Raw genomic sequence first — 26,505 nt, forward strand, 5'->3', positions numbered from 1 at the left:
ACTGGCCTGACGAAGAGAAACAGCATTCATAACGCCGGAAGGAATCTATTGCTATAAGGTGATGCCGTTCGGCCTGAAAAATGCGGGAGCCACATACCAAAGGTTGATGAACAAGATATTCAGCGACCTTATGGGCAAGACAGTGAAAGTCTATGTGGATGATATCCTTGCAAAAACCACCCGTTCCGATGACCTCCTAAGCGACCTAGGAAATGTGTTCGCGGCCCTCGACAACACGGCATGAGGCTCAACCCGCTCAAGTGCGCCTTTGCCATGGAGGCCGGAAAGTTCCTAGGATTTATGATAACCTAAAGGGGGGTGGAAGCCAACCCTGAAAAATGCCAAATAATACTCCAAATGAAGAGTCCGGGCTGTGTCAAAGACGTTCAGAGGCTAGCAGGAAGACTTACCGTGCTGTTCCGCTTCCTCAGAGCGTCGGCAGCGAAGGCCCTGCCCTTCTTCAACTTGATGAGAAAGAGGATAGCATTTGAATGGAACCTGGCGTGTGAGGAAGCGTTCAATCACTTCAAAGACATCCTTGCAACACCCCCGGTACTGGGGAAGCCCAGGGCCAGAGAACCACTCTAACTGTACCTGGCCATAACGGAGGAAACGTTTGCAGTGGTTTTGGTGCGGGAAGAAGGGAAGGTTCAACAACGCATTTACTTTGTGAGTAGAGCACTGCAAGGAGCAGAACTGAGATACAGCAAATTGGAGAAACTGGCACTAACACTCCTGACCTCTTCCCGTAGACTAAGGCAATACTTCCAAGGCTACCAGATTGTCGTGAGAACAGACCAAGGAATCCGTCAAGTGCTCCAGAAATCTGACTTGGCGAGAAGAATGATGACTTGGGCCATTGAGCTCTCCCAGTATGATTTGCGATATGAGCCCCGACACGCGATCAAGACGCAAGCAATGGCAAATTTCCTGGTTGAAGTGACGGGAGACCCAACCGAGGAAACAGGCATACGGTGGAGGCTCCATGTGGACGGGGCCTCCAACAAAACGTCCGGAGGTGCCGGGATCATCTTGGAAAGCTCTGCTGGGGTCATATACGAACAATCGATCAAGTTTGAGATCCCCATATCGAACAATCAAGCGGAGTACGAGGCCCTCTTGGCAGGCTTAATCCTAGCTCGGGAAGTTGGGGCGGCGAGGTTGGAAGTGTGTAGTGACTCACAGGTCGTTACCTCACAGGTAAATGGAAGCTACCAAGCCAGAGACTCGCAGTTACAGAAGTACTTGGAGAAGGTCAGAGAATTGAGCAAGCAGTTCGAGGAGGTCACGATCCAACACGTTCCGAGGGAAAGGAACACACAGGCAGACCTCCTATCCAAGCTAGCAAGCACGAAACCAGGAGCCGGTAACCGATCTCTCATTCAGGACATGGTAAAGGAACCAGAGGTTGCCCTCCACTTGACAAAGATAGGCCCCTCCTGGATGGACCCCATCACTGATTTCCTGAAAAACGGCAAACTCCCCGACGACGAGAAGGCAGCTAAAGCGTTGAGACGGGAGGCAGCCAAATATGCGGTAATACAAGGGCAACTGTTCAAAAAGGGACTCAGCCAGCCCCTATTGAAGTGCCTGCATCCCAACCAAACGGACTACGTGCTCAGAGAGGTCCACGAGGGTTGCTGTGGTCACCACATCGGGGGCAAAGCCCTAGCTAGAAAGCTCATCCGAGCTGGATATTACTGGCCATCGATGATGATGGACTCCAAAGAATTCGTAAGGAAATTCGTCAAGTGCCAAGAGAATGCCAACTTCCACAAAGCGCCGGCAACCGAATTAAGCCTATTGACGTCCTCCCGACCTTTCGCACAGTGGGGAATCGACCTACTGGGGCCTTTTCCGGTTGGCCCGAGGCAAGTCAAATACCTCATAGTTGCTATCGATTACTACACCAAATGGATAGAGGCTGAACCACTGGCCAGTATATCCTCATCCAATTGTCGCAAGTTTATGTGGAGGCAGGTGATAACTCGATTCGGCATCCCGGAAGTTGTCTCCGATAACGGGACACAGTTCACTGACAAGAATTTCGTGGAGTTTCTCACTGGTCTGGGCATAAAGCAGAAATTCTCCTCTGTAGAGCATCCCCAGACGAACGGTTAAGTTGAGGCTGCAAACAAGGTCATCTTGCTGGGCCTCAAGAAGCGACTGGCTAACAAAAAAGGTGCATGGGCCGACGAACTCACCTCGGTTCTCTGGCCTTACCGAGCAACCGAGCAGTCGTCCACAAGAGAAACCCCTTTCCGCCTGACGTATGGGGTGGACGCAATGATACCCGTTGAGATCAGCGAACCGAGCCCACGATTACTTTTGAAGGGAGTGGAGGAAGCTGTGGAAAAGGACCTAGCAGATGAGGCTAGGGAGAAGGCCCATTTGTTGGAAATAGCACTAAAGCAAAGAATGGCCTTGCGCTACAACACCAAAGTGCTCAAGAGAGAATTTGAACAAAACGACCTCGTCCTGCGGTGCAACGATATCGGGCTCCCAACTCAGGGTGAAGGTAAACTGGCGGCAAATTGGGAAGGCCCCTACAGAGTTAAAGAGGTGATTGGCAAGGGCGCCTACAAATTGGAGAAGCTCGATGGTAAAGAGGTCCCTAGAACTTGGAATGCAGGTAACTTGAGAAGATTCTATTCCTAGCTCAAACACGCCGATCAGGCGACCTGACGAGCTCAGTGATTTACTCTTGTTAAGTACTTATTATGACAATAGACTTGTTTAATCATCGACTTATGTTTTACTTGTTGAAAATTACCCTATCATTTACTTTCGGTCATTTACGCATCCCACGACAACAAGTTTCCTAGAACACATGTCAAACGGGACGATGATACGACGCCCCGGGACTGATCACTCCGGGAGCCGACTAGGCTAACGCCATAGCAAACAGCTACAGCAAAGCCACGACTTATCCCCACCAAATTACCAACGTAACGGTAAATAAACGCTAGCGACAAGCCAATACCAAGAAAACGGCAAACAAAACAAAATGAAAACGCTACCAGACAAGCAGAGAAAAATAATAATCACAAGCCGACCAAGCGACTACTAAAGTATATCAAATGGAAAGTTCCACAAGTTCCACAACAAAATCACAAACTCAATGTAAAAATACAAGGGATCATTTCTTAGGCATATCAACAATATTGCCATCCTTAATTATTTTGAAGACCCCGATCGCCGACGTGTCGAAGTCAGGGGCCACGATCTTCACTTGGGCTTTAAGAGCCTCTTCTGTCATCAGGATCGCACTTTTTCCCTACTTCACGGTCTCTCTATGTTTTTTCTTAAACTCTTCGGCTTCGGCTTGAGCGGCCTTAGCCAATGAGACGGCCGTGTCACGTTCTTTCTCCAAAGCGACCACCCGACCGTGTGCGGCATTGAGTTGGCTTTCCAAAGTCATCTCCCGCTCGGTCAAACGGGATACGGTAGCATCAGAGGTCTTCAATTTTTTCTCGGCAAACGCAGCCTTCTCCTCGGCAGTCTTAAGCTTCCCCTTCGCCTCGGACAGCTGCTCTCAAAGCGTTTCAACTTGAGTTTTGAATTAATTATTGGCTGTAACAGTAGATTCGAGCTTCCTACGCAGCGACTGCATACCCGACAACTCAAACTCAGCCTTCCGAGCTATGGCCGCACCACAAAGGAAGGTACGATACATCCACCACGCCTGTCCCGCAAGGTCGGAGCCATGAAAGTGTTCCTCCGTGCCGGGAAGCAATTGGGAGTCTATGAATGTCCCGACTCGAAGTTTCTCTCCATCACGGTGAGGGCTCCTTCGGGGCTGGAGAGTGACCTCTGCCTCTTGGGGATGGGGATGACCCTCAAGTCGTTTTCCTTGGCCTCTTGAGCAGAGGACGAGTGCCCGATACCGGCCGCCTTCCCATGAACAGAAGAAACGTGCGCCTCGTCAGAATGTTTATCTGTCGACATCACGAGGTGAGGGCGCCGCCTAATCCTCCTTCCCGGGAGGGGCCTCCGGCTCCTCATCAGCCTTCTCCTCATCACTCTCCTCCAAAAAAGTTTTGTACAAACTCTCAAGGCCTGTCACCTCGGCAGACATTCCCACTGCAACAAATAAATAAACAAGTTAGTTGTTTAATCGGCGTAACTAACCAAAATGACGATAATGCAAGAAACACAAGACAAAGCTACTCACAAATATAATTCCGGGCGACCTCCCGGTTACCCATAAGAAGATGGGGGTTCACGTGGTTTTTCCCAAAACGGCCAACAACACGTCGACAATCTTTTTATCCACGGCAGACATCCCCTTGTAGGTCACCTTAATAAAAGCGTTAGGCCCCGTCCCGAAACTCCAATACGTCGGGATGAGGCGTTCCCCTCTAACGACAACCAAAAGGGATGGCGGCCTTTGACTGGACGCACCTTAAAGTACTTATCATTAAACCCGTGATAAGAGTCCTCGAACAAGCCAAAGATGCTCCGACCTTGGGCAGATCGGAAGGACATGAACCCTTTCCTCGGCTTTCCCTCATTGGAAGGATTTGTGAGGTTGAAAAAATAAAGGAAAATGTCGACGGACACCGGCAGCTCCAAATATTCACACACCATCTCGAAACAGCGGATGGAGGTCCAACTGTTCGGATGCAGCTGCGATGGCGCCACGGAGATCCGATTAAGGAGCGCCATTTGAAAAGCGGAGAAGGAGATGCGAACCCCCACTTGAGTGAACATGGCTTTGTAAAACCAAATCCAATCGGCAACCCGGGGGAAGTGGAAATTGAGTTCGTACAGCCGTTCGTTGGGGGCAGGAACAAAGACGTCGTAGTTAGCCTCCTCGTCAGTACCCCCGCACAGGTACTCGGCCTGGCGAAATTCGATAAGCTCCTCCTCACCCATCTGGTTTGGGGAGTCCCTCAAGTCAGAAGCCACCCAAGTATATGGGTCGTAACCGGCGGCGGAGGTGGAAGCTCGTGAGACGATGCGAGGCATACCTACATTGGGGTTACCACTCGGTTAGTCTATGAGGTCGGGAACTCGGAAATAGCCCAGAAACTACACTTAGCCTATTCAATGACTAGAGTTAAGCGTGGTTGAAACAGAATCCAAGCAAAAGCCTAAGAAGCTAAATACCCTGAAATGGTAACCCCCCTAAATGCACCTACTTAGCGCTAAGGTCATCCAACACACAAATCAAACCAGAAAAGCAACATGCATACAGAAGAATTGATAATGAAGGTAAAATCAACAGAAAGCAAGGGATGAATTCTTACCAGGATTGATTGTGGTGATTCGAAAAGGAGGAGGAAAAGGAGCAAATGCACAGGGATGCAGAAATGATACTCTGGGAAACTTGGGAGAGAAGAAGATGAGGATGGATGGAGTAAAGAAATGAGATGAAAACTGCCAGAGGCAAAACCGTTTAAAACTGCCAGACTCAAGAAGCGCGAAAGGCCTAGGAAAAATAGTCTTTGCGCGCGTGGTTTTGAAATAACCCATTATGAGCATTTAATGCTCTGCGCGAGAAACGAGGCGACGAACGGTTATCCCAGCAACAAACAGACGCGCGCAAGAGTCACGTCTTCTCCACGGGCGGCCGACCTGGCGACGACGTACGAAAGAGGAGATAACACGCCACCAACAACCCTCACGATCCTTACTGGCGTGTTGGGGGCACTGTTACGACCTGGCCCACTTATAGCATGGACCTACCCAACCCACGAACCACCCGACCCGAACGGTCGGGTGCGAGGCGACCGAATACCTATCCGGACACGCGTTCCGGACATCTCTCTACTACAGCTGTGTGAGGAAGCTTCGGGGAAGGTGCGTTCTGCCCTTGCGGGACCCACTTCTGACACGGTATATAAGGGGAGGGTCCTACCCCTCCCCCAAGGTACGACACACACCACTTTATCCCCCCTTTTTTCGCCTGCACACTCAACTGACTTGGGCGTCGGAATGTCTTTGCAGGTGACACCCCCCTCCACACCAGGAACTCGGGAAGTCGGCTGCTCCAGCTCCATCTCTGCAACCCTAAACCAGGCAGAAACCCCACCTTACCACCCGAGGGATCTCCCCAAACCGTCCGGTACCTGAGTTACCGAACAGAATTCTAACTTGTACTAGTTTGGTTACTCATTTCCATTTATTGCAAGGACTTAGAAGGACACGTTGAAGCGTACAAGTACAACCTGAAATTGATTATTGTCGTTTGCTACCTACGTCTTTACGAAAGAAGGGAAATGAAATCTCAAGCCGATAGTTTTACTTGAATATATATATATGCACACTTCAAGTAGCATCTGCATCAGCAGAACACTGTACACTGTACGAAGAGCATGGCCAATAACAAAGGTCAAGATTACAATCCAAATCAAAGGCAGCTACAAAGGAAGACCCAACAGCTATCAGAAACATATAACCATCAACTAAGAACAACTATAAGAAAACATCTGGTTCTATGAACCCGTATAACTACGCAAACTTTGTATGATCCCTCCATATTCCTTTCAAAAACTAACTTCCATTTTCATCTTCATCAATTCTTCTAGCTCCCCTCCTCATTCTTATATTTTAAATTTTAATTACTGCACACATGTTAACCACTTCAGTGCATATCCAAGTTCCAGAGCTATTGTTGTTCGCATATATATTTCAAAAACGCTCTTGCATCCCAGAAATCACAGATAATCATTGCCTTTTCTTTTTCTCCTTAAATATTGCGTCATTTCTTGTCATCCAGATTGACCATAACACTGCAAAGAAAGCAACACTCCATTTCTCTCATCTCCACTTTGGCATCATCCATTGAGTTCCAAGGTTTGAAGCCACTCACCCCAAAGTTTCCATGAAAACCTGCAATTGATAAATGTGTTCTAACCCATCCTTCTTCATTGCTGCACAAGACACATACCCAAATCTCTACTTATATAATATTCATCCTGCAAAGGCTCTCTTTAGTGTTCACAATTCCTACATGTACAAACTATGCAAACGTCTTAATTTTCAGTCATGTGAAACTATAGCTTGTAATGTCCTCGGTGATCTGATCCTCTTGGAAAACGCATGTTTGGTTTACATGTCACTAGTTAGTTTAACAGTTAAACTAGAAGCTTCACAACATGGAGTGTAATTTGTCCAGCTTTTCAAAATACGTTTCATGCAGGGCCAAGTAATTTATGATTTTATTCTACTCGATAGTTTTTTTCGCAATCTTGATATAAATCAATCTTATACTTCCTTTTCTTTGGGTCAAACAATGTTTACTTTTTGTTATTAGAAAACGTCCAATTCTTTTATTAATTGCAAGTTTTTATTTTTATTAGAAATGTGGCAAATGAAGTTCTTTTAGAAAATGTTAACCAACGTAAGGTGTATTTATTTATTAGCGGCTAATAAACATACATAGAACATTCAATTATAGGGTAAATGTAACGCTTGCGGGTGTTACTATTAGTAATTAGCATGGTACACTTCAATTTTATTTAACTCACCCTTTTTAAGCTTCTTCTAACACATACCCTCTTGTGTGTATTGTGAACCAATTTGATGCGGAATAGTAACATGGAAACTTGGTTCATCTTTATTATGCTCTTTCTTGGTGTCTCAATAATCATCAAACGCATACTTTACCTTGTGTTTCCACGGTATCCCCTCCCTCCGGGGCCTCCAAAAGTGCCTATCATAGGTAACTTCAAATTACTCCAACGATTCAATAAAGATCCTAAGACTGTTCTTGAAAAACTTCATGCCAAATATGGTCCAATCTTTTCTTTTCAAATGGGCTCTCATACTGACATTTTCATTGCCAATCGATTCCTTGCGCACCAAGCATTGATCCAAAATGGCAGTACCTTTGCGGACCGCCCTGTTGCTGTTCCTACCAAGAAAATCATTAGCAGCAATCAAAATGACATCCTTTTTAGCTTCTATGGTCCTGTATGGCGCGCTCTCCGGCGAAACCTCACTTCAAATATCCTCCACCCTTCACAGGTCAAGTCATATGCAAATGCACGCAAATGGGTTTTAGATATGCTTCTTGATCGATTAAAATCTGAGTTGGGGGCTAGCAACCCCATAAGGGTCATTGATCATTTTCAATATAGCGTGTTTTGCTTGCTCAGTTTTATGTGTTTTGGTGACAAGCTTGATGAGAAGCAAATTAGGGAAATCGAGGATAGTCTACGCAGCATGCTCTTGAGCTTTACTAAGTACAATGTCTTGAATTTTTGGCCAACAATCACAAGGATATTGTTTTGGAAGAGATGGAAGGAATTCTTGCAGCTAAGAAGAGATCTAGAAGCCTTGTTGATTCCTTATATCGACGCTCGAAAGAAAGCCAAGCAAGAGAGACTTAGCAAGGATGGCAAAGAGGACAACATAAATGAGTTTGTTTTGTGCTATGTGGATACTTTGTTGGATTTGCGACTCGTGGAGGAAGATGAAGGGAGCAAGCTTGATTATGGGAATATTTGCACCTTATGCTCGGAGTTTCTAAACGCCGGAACAGATACTACTTCGACAGCATTGGAATGGATCATGGCAAATTTGGTGAAGTACCCTCAAATCCAAGAAAGACTTGTGGAGGAAATTAGAGAGGTCATGGTTGAAGGAGAGAATGAGGTGAAGGAGGAACATTTGCCAAAATTGCCATATCTAAAGTCTCTGATTTTGGAGGGTCTACGACGCCATCCACCGCTACACTATGTGGCTCCTCATAGAGTAACCAAGGATGTGGTTCTGGATGGTTATTTGGTTCCTACCACTGCCTCTGTAAATTTCTTTGTGGCTGAGATAGGTAGGGACCCTACAGCTTGGGATGACCCTATGGCCTTTAAGCCAGAGAGGTTCATGGACAATGGAGGAACAACTTTTGATATAATGGGAAGTAAAGAGATAAAGATGATGCCATTTGGGGCTGGGAGGAGAATGTGCCCTGGATATGGTTTAGCAATTCTCCACTTGGAATATTTTGTGGCCAATTTAGTTTGGAATTTTGAGTGGAAGGCTATGAGTGGAGATGACATTGATATGTCAGAGAAGCTGTTATTCACAACTGTGATGAAGAATCCCTTAAAGGTTCATATATTGCCTAGGAAATAATTAGCATCAATTATTAGTTCCATTGTTCTTAATACAAAAGTCTATATATTCTTCCCCTCTTTTTATGCTTTTTCCTAGCTATCAATGACTTCTACATTGATCCCACCAGCAACATATCCAATAAATTAGTTAAAAAGAAGAATATAGTAATGAAATCAGTAACAAACTTTAAAATGAAACGAATTATGTGAATTGAATGTTAAAGCAATACAATTACACTAATCTTGTTTAATCAATATCTCTATTTACCTCAAACTAAAACAATTACAGTTCCAATGCACTCATAAAGAATGCAGTTCTACTTTATTGAATGGTCTGTGAAAGGATCATGGTTGATATCAACCCCGTGAGCTGCAAGGGTCCAAGTTCTGCAGTATTCCACACAAAAAAATGAGTGTAATTGCTTCAATACAGTATTCCAGAATGTACAGCGATGAATGGTGACATCGGAAGATTGTAATGTCTTCATTAGTGCCATGCTACACTTCAAGATGGTGCAAGGCTACTTTACCATCAGGATTACTACTAGTTTTAGGGTATTTGACTTCCTCTGTTTCTAAATATTGAATGAAATCCATTACCAAAGGATCAGTCCAAGGAGCTCCAAATGGAGCTTCATCACCAGCAATCCACCCCAGATGGCCACCTTTTGGTGTAACTATTAACAAGCAGTTTGGATTTTCCTGCCATGATAAAACAAATTATACTCAACCAGGGAGTTAAGATAGAACAAAGAACATGGAAACCCCAATACATTGACAAAGACAAGAAAACAAGATATCTTTCTGTTCTAAGAATATGTTGTTTAGTACATATATGAAAACTTGATGGTCGACTATTAACTTGTTAAGAGTATCAATGTATACTTAGTAATGTAATAAGAGGAAGCAACGACATAAAAACTAAAAAGCAATTAAAATAGTGTGGTCACCATGTGAATTCCATTTTTTATTTTTAATTTTGTCTATCCCAACGTCCAAATCGTACCATTTATGATTTTCTCTACTGTTGAAAAAGATCATTACATTTCCATCTATGTACATCCTTATTCCTCCCTTTCCCATTTTACATCTCCTTATCATTTACCAATAACATTCTAGTGAAGAAATGGTAACATTGAATGGAAAAGAAGCTGCACATACCTGGATATCTTCACGAGGAATTCCCCTAGCAGGAGCAATTGGATCATTTGCTGCCTGTGAAGAAACAGATTGTTTCTGGGTTCAATAAGTTTATGGCATATACACAGAGGGAAAAGGTCACTGAAAAACAACCTATTAATTATGCTCAAAGTCATGAATTTGTGTTTCACAGGGTGAGTTCTTGTGGGATATTGCAAGAAAATTCTAATAGGTAACATAAAATAGAATCAATGAATGTAGGCGGCAAAAATACAATGGAAAGGAACATGAACCAAGATAACAATGCAAAAAGCAGCTTTTGTTTTAGATAAAAGAATGGCACCACGAATATCAAAAGAATAATAGATAACCATTTTTTTATTCTAAAAAATTTTGTACCTGGATGCAAAGCAGAGGGGTTTGAACATGTTTCACGGAATCTGAACTACTTGAACTAGAATAGTATTCATCCACAGACTTGAATCCAAAAGAAACTGCAAATTCTCATAGCATATAATAATTCACAATCCATATCAAATTTATATGGTGTCTAATAAGTATGAGGCACATACCACGGGTTAGTCCATCATCAAACTCCCTAACAGACTTGGCATTGGCTGCCATAGGAATGTTGTATTCGCCACCAATATCTTCAAAGAGTAAAACATGCCTGCACCCAGCCACAAAAATGAACAAGACATCAATCATACTGTGAAGTGCAGCAATCGATCCATCAAGTAGAAAGAATAACCATCAACAACACATGTAAGTTTTTATCACTTGTTGAAAATCGTGCGAAGGGACTTTGCGAGAGCCTTGTCGTAGACATTGTTAAAGCCTTTATGGAAGTCCTCATCTGCCACTACCAAATTGAAAGGATTACACAATGACACGGCGCCAGAAAGAGGGCAATTGTAGCCTTCCTGAAAGCAAAGCACTCCAAAATTAGTTCAATTTGGAGATTAAAAGTTTGAATGCAATCAGAGTAACATTTTCTATCTGTCAAACCAATCATCGACACACTTCTATTTTCCTGATCCCTAAATACAGAAAGCATTTGCCTAAGGAACAACAAATGCATATTCATAACAATGCCAATCTTCAGGTTATGAAAAAATAATCTTACTCACCTGACCCAAGTAACGAACAAGAATATTTGCGCCAAGTGACCAACCAACTGCATACACATTGGCATTAGGGTATCTACCAGTGACATGGGCAACAACCTCGCGAATATCTCCCAGAAACGAAGCTGAATAGAACTGCACATCACTATTACCACATCACATCACATACAACACTAAAAAGTTCTATCAACACGGATTCAGATTCGGTAAGAAATAAAAAAAAAATGTATAACACAAGCAACAATTACCTGAGGAGTAGTAACAGGACTATCCCCACAACCACGGCTATTGAAAACCACCACGCGCCACCCTTTGCTCCGAGCTTTATTTAACATGTGCCTCACATAAGAATCTCCACTACCACCAGTTAATCCTGGCTGCAAAAATAAATACATAAATAAATCACAATTTTCAAAATTCCATTATTATCTTAAAAAAAATAAGACCAAAGGAAAAAAAAAAAGAAAGAGACACTTAAGTTGAGAGTACGACTGCATTGAATTCGTTAACTTACTGGCAGAGGTAACCAACCAACTAACTAACTAACTAATTCAGTTATAAAATCAATTCGGTAACTGATTCAGTTACATAACGAACCAGCAAAATGAGGAGTGGAGCATCGGGGGGCAGACGGCGGTCGTCGCCCGAGACCCAGTCAAGGGCGACGGCACCACCATCTTGTGTCCGGAGGCACTGACGGCGGAGTCTTATGTCAGGAATTGAGCGGTAGAACGAGGCGGAGATGGTCTCGATGTGGCGGTTCCATCCGAGGAAGGGGAAGGGGTGGTAGGGGCGAGACAGCACGTGGGAGAGAGCTGGGAGGAACTTGTCACGTGCTCCACCGAGGATTTCGAAGGAGGAGTGAGATTGTTGGGGTGTAGTAGTAGACATTGGTGAGGCGGAGGAAGAGGAGGACAGGTGGAGGGATCTGATTAGTGCGTTGGGGAGTGTGCGAGGTGCATATTGTACAGAGGCCACCACCAATGGGAACGTCAATGAGGTACCTGCAGTCACTGCCCATGCCATTCCTCTCCTTTTCTGTTTGCTTTGGAGTTTGGACCTTTTTAGTTTTTAGTTTTTAGTTTTTACAGTTGGACTCTTCCTGTACCAAGTGTTTATTGGAGAGACTTGGAGCCTCACCCTATGTTGGAAATTTTGTATACGTGGTAATCTGTTAGGCCCAAAACAAAATGCAGTACCAATACCAAGGTCAAACATTGACCTTCTTAAACTAAATTGGTCATAACTCATAGCTCGTTAACCTTCCAATTCCGCTGGGAGCATGCAGCAATCCATTGATATTAGTGGAAAACTTTCAACTGAACTCCGATCCACGATAAAATACTGCTGGATTGAGGATACCGTAAAAAGTTATTAACCTTTTTATTAAACCGTTATATCTACTTCATTTATAATAAATATTGTTTTAATATCAATATTTTTTGATAAATAAATATGCAGTTTTTTGTGTTTAATTAATTAATAATAATATTTTTATATAAATATAAATAATATTTTTATTCTAGTAATACTTTCGATCTATTATAATTTATAGCTTTTTTTTTCATCTTTTCTTTCTTTTTTTTTTAATTTTATTTTTTTAGACCGTAAGATGTAATGTTAAGTAAAACAACACAATAGTAGATACTTAAATAGTAATATTAGATAAACAAAAAAAATTAAAATTTATTTTATTTAATTTTTATTTATTATTACAATAATTAATAAATATTAAATAGAATAAATTTCAACTATTTTTAACTAATTTATTTTTGTTACCAAATATTTTTTATGCTTAAATTATTTAAGAGGATCATGTATTTAATTGGATCTTTATTAAGGAAGATGATTATGTGGCAGATCATATTAACTTCTTTGAACCAAAAAGTGATTTTTCACGAGAATAGGAATTAATTGTTAATTTTCAGCTCACAAATACTTAAGAATTTAAGACTAGAAAAGAAAATAAAAAAAACAAAAAACTACTACTTGTAGGAAATTTTGTGGTTTATGATAAATAGTTAAATACTAATTAAATATTTCCATTTTAGACATGTGTACACTAATTAAAGAATCAATGTTAAAAACTTAAGAAATAAAAAATAAAAATATTTGTTAAATATATCATTCTATAAAAAATTTCTAATAAATATTCTTAGATATATTGAAAAAGAATACAAATATAAAATTTCTAAATAAATGATATATGATATTAAATGCATAAATTTTACTTTCTCTGTGAACAATTTATCTATATATATTCTTAACAGATAACTTTTCAATCCCTTTTATAATTAGCATGACCTAAAAATAGCACTAGTAAAAAGTAAAAACAATTTTTTCCATATCACAACTCACAAGTAATATATATTTATGAACCAATCCACATAGGTCCGACCCGACATCAACCGGTTCGACATCTGAGTAAAAGAAATCAGAAACAAAGAAACGAGACAGGCCCGTCAATGCTCTGCGAGCAACGAGAGTGGTGAGCTGATAAGTGCATTCTGTCTGAAATTATCAAACTCTTCAAACGAATGCATCAATGGTTAAAGTAGTCACGTAAATACAAACAATCCTGAATTCTGAGACCCTTTCTCTTTCTTTTCTTCTCCGCATTCCAGCTTAGAAAAGAAAACAAAGGGGCGATCCATTGGGAATACTCACAAAATCTATTTTTCTTTCTTTTTTATATTTTTTAAAATTTAATTTTGGTAAAGAATGGAAGAGGCAAAGGCATTGCAGCAACATCAACAACAACTACTGTTGCAGCAGCAGCAGCAGCAGCAACAGCAACAGCAACAACATCAACAACAACACCATTTCATGCTGTTACAGCAATTGCAGAAGCAGCAGCAGCAACAGCAAGCACAAGCAGCTGCAATTTCTCGATTCCCTTCAAACATCGACGCCCACTTGCGACCCATAAGGCCCCTCGGTCTCCAACAAAACCCTAGCCCTAACCCTAATTCTGCGCCTAACCCTAACCCTAACAATCCCATCCTCAATCTGCAGCAGCAGCAGCATCACCAGAACCCTAATTCCAATCATAGCTCGCAGCAGCAGACCCAGCAATCGCAAACGCAATCTCAAACGCAGCAGCATCAGCAACAACAGCAACAGCAGCAACAACAGAAAGCGATTCGCCCTGGGAACCAGATGGAGCTACAGATGGCATACCAAGATGCATGGCGGGTCTGTCACCCTGACTTTAAGCGACCATTCTCTTCTCTTGAAGATGCCTGCGAGAGGTTCGTTTCAATATGCATTATGAAAAATGGTGCTTTTCTTTTTTCAGTTTTTAGCCTTTTAATTGCTAAGCGAAAATTAAGGGAAGTGCGGTTTTTGAGTTTCAGTTAGGCGTGTTATTCCCCCTCCCCCACTCACAATTTAAAAAACATGATACTTTTAAAGATCAAAGTTGATTAGTATCAAACTGCTTATTTGGTGGTTGTGGATTTAATGATGTGAGTATTTTGTGGGATATACTGAGATAATTCTGCCAAGTCTTCCGTATAAAATAAGAGTTGTTTTTAATGCTGCATGCTACATTCTATATAAGTTATTTGTTTAGTATCACCTAATGATTGTGGAAGGTGGTGCTACTTTGAAGCACTTGGCCTCTCAGCAGTCTATAATTTTACAAGTGGCTGGTGGTTGTTGAATAGGCTTGTTTGATTAGTTAATGTCCTTTCCAGAAAATTAGAGAGACATGTTGGTTATTGACAAATTGCATTTGGATTTACCTGACATTAATGAGATTCAGTTTATAATCTTTGTTCTCTCTTCAATCCTTCCTTTTTTATGGTTTTGTTTATGCTTTTAATATAAGAGAATAGTCTTTGAAAGGGTATAATGCCATTTCTTGTGGAAAAGGCTATTTAATTACTTATTGTCACCATTTTAGAATAGTTTGCAGCTGAGAATGTGAGTGTAGCTCTTAAATAAGTAGTATTCAAAACAGGGCACAATACCTTACACACATAGAGATGAGTTGGTAGTGCTTTGTTTGGTGCAACACCTGGAAAGTATTTTTTGTTTGAACTCCTCAAGGCAGCGGATCTGATATGTTTATGAAATTGTATAATCTTAATTATATATGAGAACTGAGAGTATGATAAATGTTAGGACGTAGGAGTACTCGACAGATAAAGATAAGGTAACACCAGTGATGTAACTTTTTCTTCTTTGAAAATTAAGATTTACTAGTTCCCAGTGATACTATTGAGTGAACACCTTTTTCCTTTACACCTTAAACTGGGGTGTGATAATTGTCCAATCCAATAAATATCAATTTAATTTGTAAATAATACAGACACATGTATTGGATGTTAGCGTTGCTTGCTTTCATTGAACCATTGAAGAGATTCATGTTACTGTGGATATTAATAGCGGTGCTTAAATTGTATTATAATCTCATTAACTGCCAATTGTTTGATGTTTGAGCCACCTTTGGCTGTCCGTAGTATTTTGCTCATGGCCAAGTGCCTCACACTGGTCTTGGGGTGGCTACACCTTATTTGCAAGCTGACTAAATATTTTCACCATTTGCCATCTAATAAGCTCAAAAAAAGGCTGAGAACTACATTTTGTACTAATGTGTAAGAAAAGAAGTATATCAGGTCTTTTTTGGTGGATCTTAATTTTAGCTGGGATTAGAAAGATACTAGAAGTAATATTGACCTTGATAGTGCAACTTTGATTAATTTTCTTTTCTTCAAATTAGTCCAAGCTGTGATTCAGCCAGAAGTGTCAATGTTTTTTCTGTCAGAATCCGATGGTATCACTTGTGCAGTTTCATTCATTGCAACCTGATCCTTTTTTTGGAACTGCCGTGCACGTTCTGCAAATTCATGTTGCTTACCCATTTTCTTTCCTTTCATATTAATTTCAAAACTCTTTCTCCCGTTTTTTAAAATCTTCTGTTACAAGTATCTGATGCCATGTTAAGTTTTCTCGCTTTGTAGCTTTGCCCTTCTTATTGTTTAGCATTTGCATCTAGATAATACTGCTACTTCACTTTCTTTGTCATTGATCCAACTTTAAGCTTACTATTCTTAACTAACAACCTCTCGAGTTATTTGTTTATGTTTGGGACTAGTTATTATCTGTTGTGTCCCTATTTCTAACTTTTGTTTATATTGTATATTTTCATTTATGTTTGGGACTAGCTATTATCTGTTTGTGTCCCTATTTCTAACTTTTGTTTATATTGTATATTTTCATTAGCAGTCTTAATTCTACAGAACCTATATCATTGTCATTTAGATCAGAGTCGATGATTCCTTTACCATGAGTCTGCTAACACACTAATTTACTTAAATCAATATGGAAATAACATTTGGAGTTGCTTTATGTAAACTGAATATTTTGAAACTCTGCCTTTGTTATTGCTGTACTGCAACTGAATAATGTCTTCCGGTTTAGTGAATTTTTTTTAGCCAAGAGATTTATGGGGTATCTTGATAAGCCTGATGTGCAAGTCATCTAGGACTTACCTGAATGAACGAAAAAATTGTATATATTAATCACTTCATGTCTTAGTTTATAATGTTAGATATATGACTATTTATGTGTCTCTATCTAACAGCTTAAACTGGGATAAATGGTTTCATAGCATGATATCATAGCTTCTATAATCAAAAGTTCTAAAGGTCGATCCTTGTTACTTTCAAGAATTTCAACATAGGCAAAAATAGACCTATGCACAACTCGTGCTTCAAGCTCAAAAAAGAGGTTCTTGCTTGAGGGGATGTGTTAGATACATAAGCATTTGTTAACCATTACCTAATAACTTAAACTTTTGGGATAAGTAGTTTCATGATATATAATTTATTATTTAATTTAATGGTTTGATAGATAAATTGTAATCAATTGTTGGAGATGGGGATGCATGTAAAACTTGCTACATGTCCATCTCTCCAAGTATTTGTGTATCCTCATTGGATTTCATTGAGATATGCCAATGTTCAAATTTAGCTTACATCTAAGAAGAATTTTCATTATCAATATTTTATGGTAAAACGACGACTTGTGTTGGGATTTTGGAATATGGGGATTGTATTTAACATGTGTAACTAGCCAGAACTGGTGCAATGAAGTTTGATCTTACATGGATTTCTTATGTTTCAGAATTCCCTGAAAAATTTTCCTCATGCAGATTATTGCCATATCATGTTGTGGCAGACTATGAAGCAGAAGAGGATGATAGGATACTGGATTCTGACACCACTGGCCAGATGCTTTCACGGTCCCAGCAGTGGGATAATAATATTGCTGCTAAAATTGCTGAGTTCACAGCAACTTTTGAGAAGCAGGCACTTGCCTTCAACATAATAACCCAAAAAAGAGGTTTGGGGGAATTCCGATCTGAGGAGAGATTGATGTTTGAGCAGGCACTTCTTCAGGAGGAAAAGCGAGCTATGTTGGAATTAAGAGCTGAACTAGAGTCCAGGGAGAAGGCTGGTCGTGAAGCCCACGAGGCTAAACTTCGGATGGCAATGGTCCAGGCAGAGCAGGCTCGGGCTGATTCACAGTCTCATGCTGAAATGATGTCTCGAACCCCAATAAGAGGGAGCGCACTTGGGTCCCAAGGGAGCGACATCGCAATTGGTCATGACATGAGAGAGCAGGATCAGGGAGGCAATGCAGGTGAGATGATGAATGGATGGGGAAACAATGCTCAGAGAGAAGAGAAGGAGCCATCTGATGATTTCTTAAATGATGAAGCTGAAAATGGGGACACTGGCACGCAGGATGGCTGGCGTGATGTTGGTGAATTTGATCTGAATGCTAGGTGATTCTTGACATAGATCGATGAATAAAACCTTTTGACTGATAGAGCCTGAATTATGCGTAAGGAAACAACATCCATTTTTTATTAAAAAAATGATTATTCTGGGCATCATATTGATCTTCAAGCTGCTATCTTAAGATTGTTTTTCTCAATCTATGTCCATTGACAAGTGCGGAAGATAAAACTGTTAAACCAGTATTAGATTGGATGAATATGAAGTTATGCTCGCCATATAGTGCAGTGCACATGATCTCCATCATTATGTCCAAAAGAATGTTATATCCATAAGCATACAAATGTTCAATCAAATGTATATCTCTAGTTTTATGGGAAACTGGTTTCATTGTTGCTGGTGATCTAATATGTTGACTACCATTTTTCTCATTTAAAAGATTGAGGTAAAACATGTAGTTTAATTTCCTTGCTCTGAAGCAAAATTGTTTTCAGTTACTCATGTGCTGATGTGCATGGCAATTTGACTAACAAGTGTTGGTAGTTCCTGCCAAGTGATGTCAGCTATTAATGTGCAAGAATTTGTTTACTGAATGATGTGCACTTTCCGATAGATAATTCACGTGTAAATTTTTTGGCATGCTCTGATATCTTTAGTATTTTATGAATCAAGAGTCACAGATGTCAAGTTCTTTGTTTTTTTATTAATTTTTAGAAGCAAAGATCTTAGCTTATTTTGTTTTTATATTTTTGGACAATAATGCAGTGTATTTGTAATGAGAAAGCGAGATGCACTATATTTTGTTAAAGAAATGATATTTGTACTGGTTTTGGTGTACACATTTTTTTATGGTATCAAGAATATTTTTTTTCACTTATTATCAATAATTTTTAATATAAAAAATAATGTATATAAAATTACCACATAACATTTCTCCCAATATTATTTTGGGCGATTGCAGTCACAGAACCTACATGTGGTTTAGGAAGTGAACCTTCCAAATAAATAATTATGATAGCGATGTTAAAATTACATAAGTTTTGCGTCACGGCTTCAGCTTGTTACGTTTCGATGTGGAAATATACATAAACATAAAGTTCGTGTAGTCCATACCAAGAATGTGTGTATTGAATAAAGGTGTTCCACTCGTTCGAGATTAGATGTGGCATGACACTGGTATCCTTTATTAATTTTTGAGAAATCGTCGTTAAATGTAATGTTACTTTGTAGTTGCCAAGTCTTCGTAGCTGTACTTTAATTACGTTGAATAGTTAACCAAACCACCTATATGGCTATATCTACATGCGATGGAGACATTGAATACTATTCCATGTAGACTTTAACAGACTTGAAGCTTTCCCATGTTTTTGGCACTACATCTCATATATCCCGCCATCCCGCAACATAGGGAAGGTAATGGCAGAGAGGACCAGCTACTTTTCTCACAAATGTGAAATCTGAAATGTGAGTACTAAGTAGGTGACGCATTTATTTAATGTCGGGGTAGCATTAAATAAGAGATGCCGTATCCTTAAAAGGTGACATCCTAGTTTTAGTGTCTTCATTGTCTTCTTACCAAGTTGAACAGGTTCCCTGATTTGTTAGCACAGCATTCTAAGAGTAATATAACAGTAACCTTAGTTGGAGGGGCTACAATCGAAAATTTAAGCTAATATTTGACTCAATACTTAGAAGAAATTATTTTAATTTGAAAATAAATCATGAATGAGTTATTTGAAGCATCAATAAACAAACAAAAAAACTCCACATTTAGAATAAGGGAAAAGGCAAGTAATGCCTAAAACATGGGAAAATATATCACTTTGGCCAGTGTAAACTTACTCTAGATCAAGAGGGAAAAAAGGTAGAGTAACATCTACGACCGACCAACATTCATCTTGCCTTTCGTTCATTTCTCTCAAGCACACATCGCACAAACTAGAAATATATTGCCAAACAATCAAAAGTAAGCTAATTACAGTGAGAAAATAAAGAATGAGGGGAGGCAGTGACAGTGAAGCTTTGTCAAAATGTAAAAGATGCAAAGAATTCACATACTTCTAATAGGTTCTACAAAATGTTAGGCAGCTGAGAATCCAATCTATGTTGCAATTCCCTGATTTTCAGAGACAACTCTGCCTTCTGTTCCTTGTAGCTCTGGAGCAAGAATTCTTTCCCTTCAATTACCTCTTTCAACTCTCCTACTTGCTTTCTAAGCATCTCGATTCTCTCCTCATCATCCCTTGTTTTCTCAGGGGACTCCAAATTATTCTCCCCATCTAGATGGCCATTTGCATGGCCGTTTCTAGCCTCAGCTGGCCAGGCAGCGACGGTGGAAGATTTATCGTGTGGAACACGTCCAACACAGTGATCAGCGATTGCTTTCCTCAGACGTTGGATCTCTCTCTCCGAGTCAAATAACTCTCTGTTTGCAGATTCAAGCTGCATTTGCAAATGAGAAGATAGTCCGAGCTGAGCATTGAGTGAGCTTTGCAATTCAGCTATTTGATCTTGCATCTCTAGGATCATATCATCTCTTCTCTTCAATTGTTGCCGCAGTTTCTGTATGACTTCCCGCTTGCTAAAAATATCGGACCCAGATTCAGATACACATGGAGAATCTGAGCAGTTTGAATGGTGGAATGGCTTCGAAGGCAATTCAAGACGGTCAGGAGAGCATGCCCACATGACACCATTTTCCTTGTTATATTCAGTAGCAGGAACAGTCACCAAAGGGAGGGCACCATCAGATTCACTCAATGTCTGGCCGTTTGGTGGGCACTTAAGTTCCATATGACTTCCAGTTCCTATACAGTCACATATACACAGTAAACAGAACCATTAATATAAGGATAATGGAGAACAAAAAAATGGAACCAGATTCACAAACTACAATCACCAATGCTTGTTTATCCAAAAGAATGTGACTAAGTAATGGTTTTTCCCATAAAATATGATCACTAAATAATGGTTAATGATTCATGTAAGTTTACTGGCATTTCTCACTAAGCAGTCAACTTCAAATCATGGCCATCAACTCATTCACATAATCACATTTAAGACCTTTACGTAGCTTGAAATCTCTGAGCTAGTTGTGTAGTTAGAATGACTTGCTGACAAGACATCTGAAAATACCAAATAAATAATTTTATTCCACTAATGCAACTTTTTTACAACCAACACGTGGTCTACAGATTGCTGAGCTTAAATTTTGGTTCAGAATATTTCTTGTCCCCAATATTATCTAGAATTTCCATAACATATTAGCATATATATGTTAACAAGTAGGTACCAGAGACAAAGACAAGATGAAAATGAAACAAACAATAGATACGAGTGAAGAGACGTTTGATGATGAGCATAATAGGATTTTATTAAACTCAAAATAATACAATTAGGCTAACACAGGAAAAGAAGAATATGAGAGACGAGTAGATAAATGAAACAGAGAAAGTGCAGTGAAAATTTCCACAAAATGAACAAACAATATAAGGTAAACTATCCAAGGAGAGACATAATACTATAATTGACCATTCAACACTATGCAAATAAAAATGATCTTTCGAGCATAAATTAAACCTGAATTGCAGCTAAAGCAGCCATGATTATCTTGTGCATGGGAATATCCATTAGACTGCATAAAGCAATCTGGGGATTTCCTCATGTTGAAAGGTTTTCCATTTCCTGAATTTTGAAAACAAAACTATGAAGTTACAATCCATTATACATATCAGTCTCAGACAAAGTACAAAACTATGCAAACTTCATGGGTAAGACACTGTTTCCCAATTTGGATAAGAGATTATCAAGACAAAGAAAAGCAAAAAACAGAACATGAAATTTAAAATTTTAAATCCTCCTGACATAACACAGGACATAAGGACCTTTTGGAACACTAGTTGAATTCTGCTTTGGCTTCGAATCAAGTGCCTGCTTCAATTTGTAACCAAGACGAACGGATAATGTACTCAACAAAGCACCGGCAGCAATAAGAATCCAATTAGGCCCTTCAACTTGAGTAGAATGATTTCCTTTTTGAACTCTAGACACCCCACCGTTCTGCGGTTTCATTTTAATCTTAATATGTTAAAAAGACCGACTACAACGTTGTGGGTTGCCCAGGTAAACCCTACAGAAACAGTAACCACCAAAGATTCAGTTTCATTACCAACATTTGAAAAACATGAAAAACGTGACTTAACAAAAATTAAACGAAAATAAAACTCATTAGTACATATCTAACAAAAAGATTCCTCGTATCATTCTATCACCACAAAAGAACAAAATTAACCTTCTAAATATTTTATGTAATACATGTAGTTTTGCCCTAAAAACATACCCCCCCCCTCCCTTTTTTTTCCAAAACGTTGCCTTCACACCTAAATCCACACAAACTCAGAAAAAAACTTCCCAAATAGATTTTTAATTTTGGGGGTAACATTAAATGCTAGAAACATAGACACTTTTTTAAATTTCAAAAAGTTCATAGAAATAAGAGGAAACTAGAAATCTCAGCACCTTCAGAAGATCTCAACCGTGTGTTCTCCATAAACCCTTCGTCATTTCTTATCCCATTTCCAACCACAAAATTATAACATCGTCGCCGAAACTAGGTCAATTAAAAAAACCACGCTCCACAGAGAAACCAGTGCAAGCTTTCTAAATGCTAAGATTAAAAAACTAAAAACCTAATAAATAGGGAAAAAAAAAGAAGTAACACATAGCCAAATAAGAAGAAAAAGACAAGGAAAAAAAAGCAGGATTAGAATAAGAAGTGATACGAAATGAAAAGGAGTGAAACGGAGCTGTACCTCTAGGACCACATGGTGGCGCCGTCGTTGTAAACGGAGAAAAAACGGTGGCGAAAAATAACGAAGTAAGAAGTGAGAAGGGTTTTCTATTTTTTTTAATTTATTTACTTCTTTTTTTATTGAGAAGAAGGATGTGGAGGGAGTGCGGCTAACGAAGAAAGCCAAGGGAGAGTGTAGAGTGAGAGAGAGAGAGAAGAAGTGTGGCGTGTTTTTGGTTTTTGTATTGTGTCATTTGTGTTCGGAAAAGTAATATTTGACTGGTACAACAAAGAAAAAAGAAAATAATAAAAAAAAGAATAAATAAAATTAAGAGATAAAATGAAAAATGGAAGATGCGAAAAAGAAGAATATCGTTACAGAAGCTTGGAGGTTAAGAACAATCTCGGCAGTACATACTTATATTTTCTTATACTTTATTGTTTATTCCCTGAGTGACACACACCAGAAGTCCAGAACACATACCCACACCTACACGTTCCTCTTATCATAAGGTCATTCTGAAATATCAATTTGTTTGTATAAAAATAAAAATATAAAAATGCGAAAGATATTTATATAAAATAGTTTAATTTTAATACGTTGATATTAAAATATAAAAAGATATATATTTATTTAATTATATTTATTTTTAGATGATTATTTATATAATTAATATAAAAAATAATTATTTTTATTTATATAATATTATATAATTAAATATGTAGCTAAAATCACGTTACAGTATTAAAATTAAATTTTATATAAAGATATAAAAATATTTTTATGTAAATAAGTATCTAAAATTACAGAATTTAAAAGAATTGTAATTTCTTATGTTCGTGTATTTATGTGAACAATTACCTAAAATATAGAACTTAGAAGAATTGTAATTTCTTATGCGCTCTCTTTTTTGTTTTATGTTGGATCTCAATTTCAATATCTCATGATAGAGACATAAAAAAAATTATCTCATAATACAATTAGAAATAGTGCAGATATATCACACATTAAATAAAAATTGAGCGAAACCATTATTGATTATTGTATGGAATTATGATTAGGAGACTAATGCAAACCCACTTCACTTACTTTATGTTTGTTTTTTAGTTATAAATTATAATAATGTGATGTGATGAAAAGGACATGAAATCCATCCTGTTATTGTTAATTTGTTATTTTTTTTGGTAATTGTTTTGCAAAAGTTGCTTTACGATTATTACCGTATCAATTTTTTTATATAAAGTATATTTTTTATTTGAAACTATTTTTTTAACTAACAATTTTAATAAAATAGTGGATGAACAAAAATTAACAATTTAAATTGTTACGGTAAAAAGAGCAAGATAAATTTGAAAGAGAATAAAATATTAACTCATTAATTAAAAAACTAATTCTCATTGTTTTTCTATAAAAAATTATTCCTATAATTCACCCTAAAATTTAAAATATAATAACATGTAAATAAATCAAGTTGGGTTGATTTAGTGATTAGTTTATTAGTCTACTTAAATAAATGTCGAGAATTTGAATTTCACTTTGTACATGCAACAACCTATTTTTTAACATTTTCTACAAGGTATCTGGAATGAAAGTAAATCTTAAAAAGTCCAAAACTTTTTATTCTAAGAATTTGACTGTTCGTAGAAGAGATATTTTTACTAATGTTTCTTCAATACGTTTTGTTTTGGACTTAAGAAGATATTTTGGAGTTATCCTTAATCATTCTCGTACTAGTAGGACCTCTTTTCATTCAGTGATTGAAAATGTAAGGGAAAGATTAGCTAATTGAAAAGAAAGACTTCTAAATAAAGCAGAGAGACTTTGCCTAATCAATTCTGTTGCAGCATTCATTCATGTCTATGATATGCAGGTATCTTGTTTTTCAAATTGGGTTTGTGATAAATTGTCTTGTATGATGAGACAGTTCCTTTGGAAGGGTCAAGGTGATGGCAGATATCTTTCTCTTGTTAATTGGAAGATGGTGGTCACTCCAAAAAAATTTGGTGGCCTGGATGTTGAGATCCTGCATGTGCTAATATATCTTTACTTGGTAAATTGGTTTGGCAATTTTTTTATTGTCAGGACAAGCCTTGGACTGCTCTATTGAGGGCGAAATATCTGAGGAATGAGGGAGTTTTAGATGGTCATGTTCCTTGCAACGCTTCTCATGTTTGGAAGAGTATCTCAAAGGCTTTTGGTACATTTAAGGATGCCTTCTCTTGGTGCGTTCGGTCACTTGATCAATTCTTTTGGTTTGACAAGTGGAGTATTGAGGGTCCAATTTCTCAAGATATCCATTTTGTTCATATATCTGACACTGATTTAATTATTAGAGACGTTTGAAAAGATAGCCAATGAAATTTCCATGTTGTTTTCTCTAACATTAAAGAAGATGTCAGACAGCATTTGAATGCTTATAATTCGGATTTGAATGCTGGGGAGAGTTCGAGTTGGGCGTGGGGTGTGGCATCTTCTAGACTCTACTCAGGTAGGAGTGGATATAGTTGGTTAGCCAAAAGAAAATTTGACTGAAATGAACGTGATAATTGGTTGTGAGTATGGCGACTACATATTCCTGAGAAATACAAGTTCTTGATTTGGTTCAATTTCCATAACGCTATTCCTACAGTAGAGTTTTGATTGGATCGTGACTTAGCTTTATCTAGCACTTGTCATTGCCTTGGTGTCAGAGTGGTTCTAAATCCATACTTCATTGTCTTCGGGAATCGGGAGTGTTCCAGTGCCAAGGAGGTCTAGAACCTTTTAGGCCTGTATTCAAATAAATCGGATTTACGTGATTGGCTCTATAGAAGTGCAAAGAGTGAAGATGTTTTTCTTTTTTTCTCGACCATCTGGTGGATTTGGAGAAGTAGGAATCATGACTTATTTAATACAGATGACTCTTTGAGTGCTAGTAAAGTAGTGAGTTTGATTCATAGTTCAGTAAGGGAGTTTCACACCATTTTTTGCCATGCATAAATCTTTGTCTCCTCCGTCACTTTGTCTGCATTGGGTTCCACCTCTCATTTATTCTGTTAAATTGAATTGTGATGCTAGTTATTTTGCTCCTTTTGTGTATGTTGGTTTTTGTTGTATCATTCGCAATTTTGATGGACGTTGGTTGAAAGGTTGCATTGGGAAAGTCAAAGTGTGTAGTGTTCTTTTTGTTGAATTGTACGCGATTTGGAGAGGTTTACTTCTAGTTTGGGATAGTGAATTTCATGAGGTTATTTGTGAAACAGACTATTTAGAAGTCCTTTTCTTGGTAAACCAAAGAATGCTTAGTAATAATATTCCAGAATGGGATTTGACAAAGCATATATAAGAGGTTATGAATTGGAATTGAAGAATCTCTATTCTTTTAATTCAAAAGAATGTGAATCGTGTTGCAGATTATATGGCTAAAGCATCTACTTCTGGCATGGACATTTGCTTGAATTGGAGTCAACCATGGAGTGAGTTTCAACATCTAATAAATTTATATATGAATCTAGCCAAATAATTTGATTTTGTCTCTATTTTTTTTTCTGTTTAGTCACAAAAAATACAGCAACCTATTAATTAACGACAAATTCTTAAATAGAGTTTCAATTCACCACAAATTAGTCATTAATCTTCGGAATTAAAAATACCG

General features: G+C 38.6%; 5 protein-coding genes across 7 annotated transcripts; 3 read left to right on the forward strand and 2 right to left on the reverse strand.

The window, feature by feature from the left end:
- The first annotated feature begins 338 nt into the window (after positions 1 to 338).
- LOC130965620 (uncharacterized) lies at positions 339 to 2,121 on the forward strand. Its single transcript, XM_057890389.1, has 2 exons — positions 339 to 483; positions 623 to 2,121. The coding sequence occupies exons 1-2, from the start codon at positions 339 to 341 to the stop codon at positions 2,119 to 2,121; spliced, it is 1,644 nt and encodes a 547-aa protein (XP_057746372.1).
- A 5,424-nt stretch (positions 2,122 to 7,545) lies between these two features.
- On the forward strand, positions 7,546 to 9,084 carry LOC130965621 (cytochrome P450 89A2-like). Its single transcript, XM_057890390.1, has one exon. The coding sequence runs from the start codon at positions 7,546 to 7,548 to the stop codon at positions 9,082 to 9,084; it is 1,539 nt and encodes a 512-aa protein (XP_057746373.1).
- Positions 9,085 to 9,251: 167 nt separating this feature from the next.
- On the reverse strand, positions 9,252 to 12,401 carry LOC130969423 (embryogenesis-associated protein EMB8). Its single transcript, XM_057895133.1, has 8 exons — positions 11,930 to 12,401; positions 11,581 to 11,709; positions 11,336 to 11,467; positions 10,986 to 11,128; positions 10,778 to 10,875; positions 10,605 to 10,699; positions 10,227 to 10,280; positions 9,252 to 9,767 (listed from the first exon to the last, which is right to left on the reverse strand). Exons 1-8 carry the CDS (start codon positions 12,356 to 12,358, stop codon positions 9,564 to 9,566), a joined length of 1,284 nt encoding a protein of 427 aa, XP_057751116.1. The 5' UTR covers positions 12,359 to 12,401; the 3' UTR covers positions 9,252 to 9,563.
- Positions 12,402 to 13,771: 1,370 nt separating this feature from the next.
- Positions 13,772 to 18,854, forward strand: LOC130970743 (mediator of RNA polymerase II transcription subunit 15). Its single transcript, XM_057896917.1, has 2 exons — positions 13,772 to 14,583; positions 17,493 to 18,854. The coding sequence occupies exons 1-2, from the start codon at positions 14,054 to 14,056 to the stop codon at positions 18,130 to 18,132; spliced, it is 1,170 nt and encodes a 389-aa protein (XP_057752900.1). The 5' UTR covers positions 13,772 to 14,053; the 3' UTR covers positions 18,133 to 18,854.
- Positions 18,855 to 20,077: 1,223 nt separating this feature from the next.
- Positions 20,078 to 23,177, reverse strand: LOC130969997 (uncharacterized). 3 transcript variants are annotated; one of them, XM_057895930.1, is made up of 5 exons: positions 22,893 to 23,144; positions 22,600 to 22,769; positions 21,966 to 22,210; positions 21,661 to 21,765; positions 20,078 to 20,888 (listed from the first exon to the last, which is right to left on the reverse strand). In XM_057895930.1, the coding sequence occupies exons 3-5, from the start codon at positions 22,150 to 22,152 to the stop codon at positions 20,152 to 20,154; spliced, it is 1,029 nt and encodes a 342-aa protein (XP_057751913.1). In that variant the 5' UTR covers positions 22,153 to 22,210; positions 22,600 to 22,769; positions 22,893 to 23,144; the 3' UTR covers positions 20,078 to 20,151. The 3 variants fall into 3 exon arrangements, with proteins under 3 accessions (XP_057751913.1, XP_057751912.1, XP_057751914.1); XM_057895929.1 differs by lacking the exon at positions 22,600 to 22,769 and having other exon boundaries at positions 22,893 to 23,141; XM_057895931.1 differs by lacking the exons at positions 21,661 to 21,765; positions 22,600 to 22,769 and having other exon boundaries at positions 22,893 to 23,177.
- Between the last annotated feature and the right edge of the window lie 3,328 nt (positions 23,178 to 26,505).

The sequence above is a fragment of the Arachis stenosperma genome, chromosome 3, assembly GCF_014773155.1.
Source record: "Arachis stenosperma cultivar V10309 chromosome 3, arast.V10309.gnm1.PFL2, whole genome shotgun sequence".
NCBI classification, from domain to species: domain Eukaryota; kingdom Viridiplantae; phylum Streptophyta; class Magnoliopsida; order Fabales; family Fabaceae; genus Arachis; species Arachis stenosperma.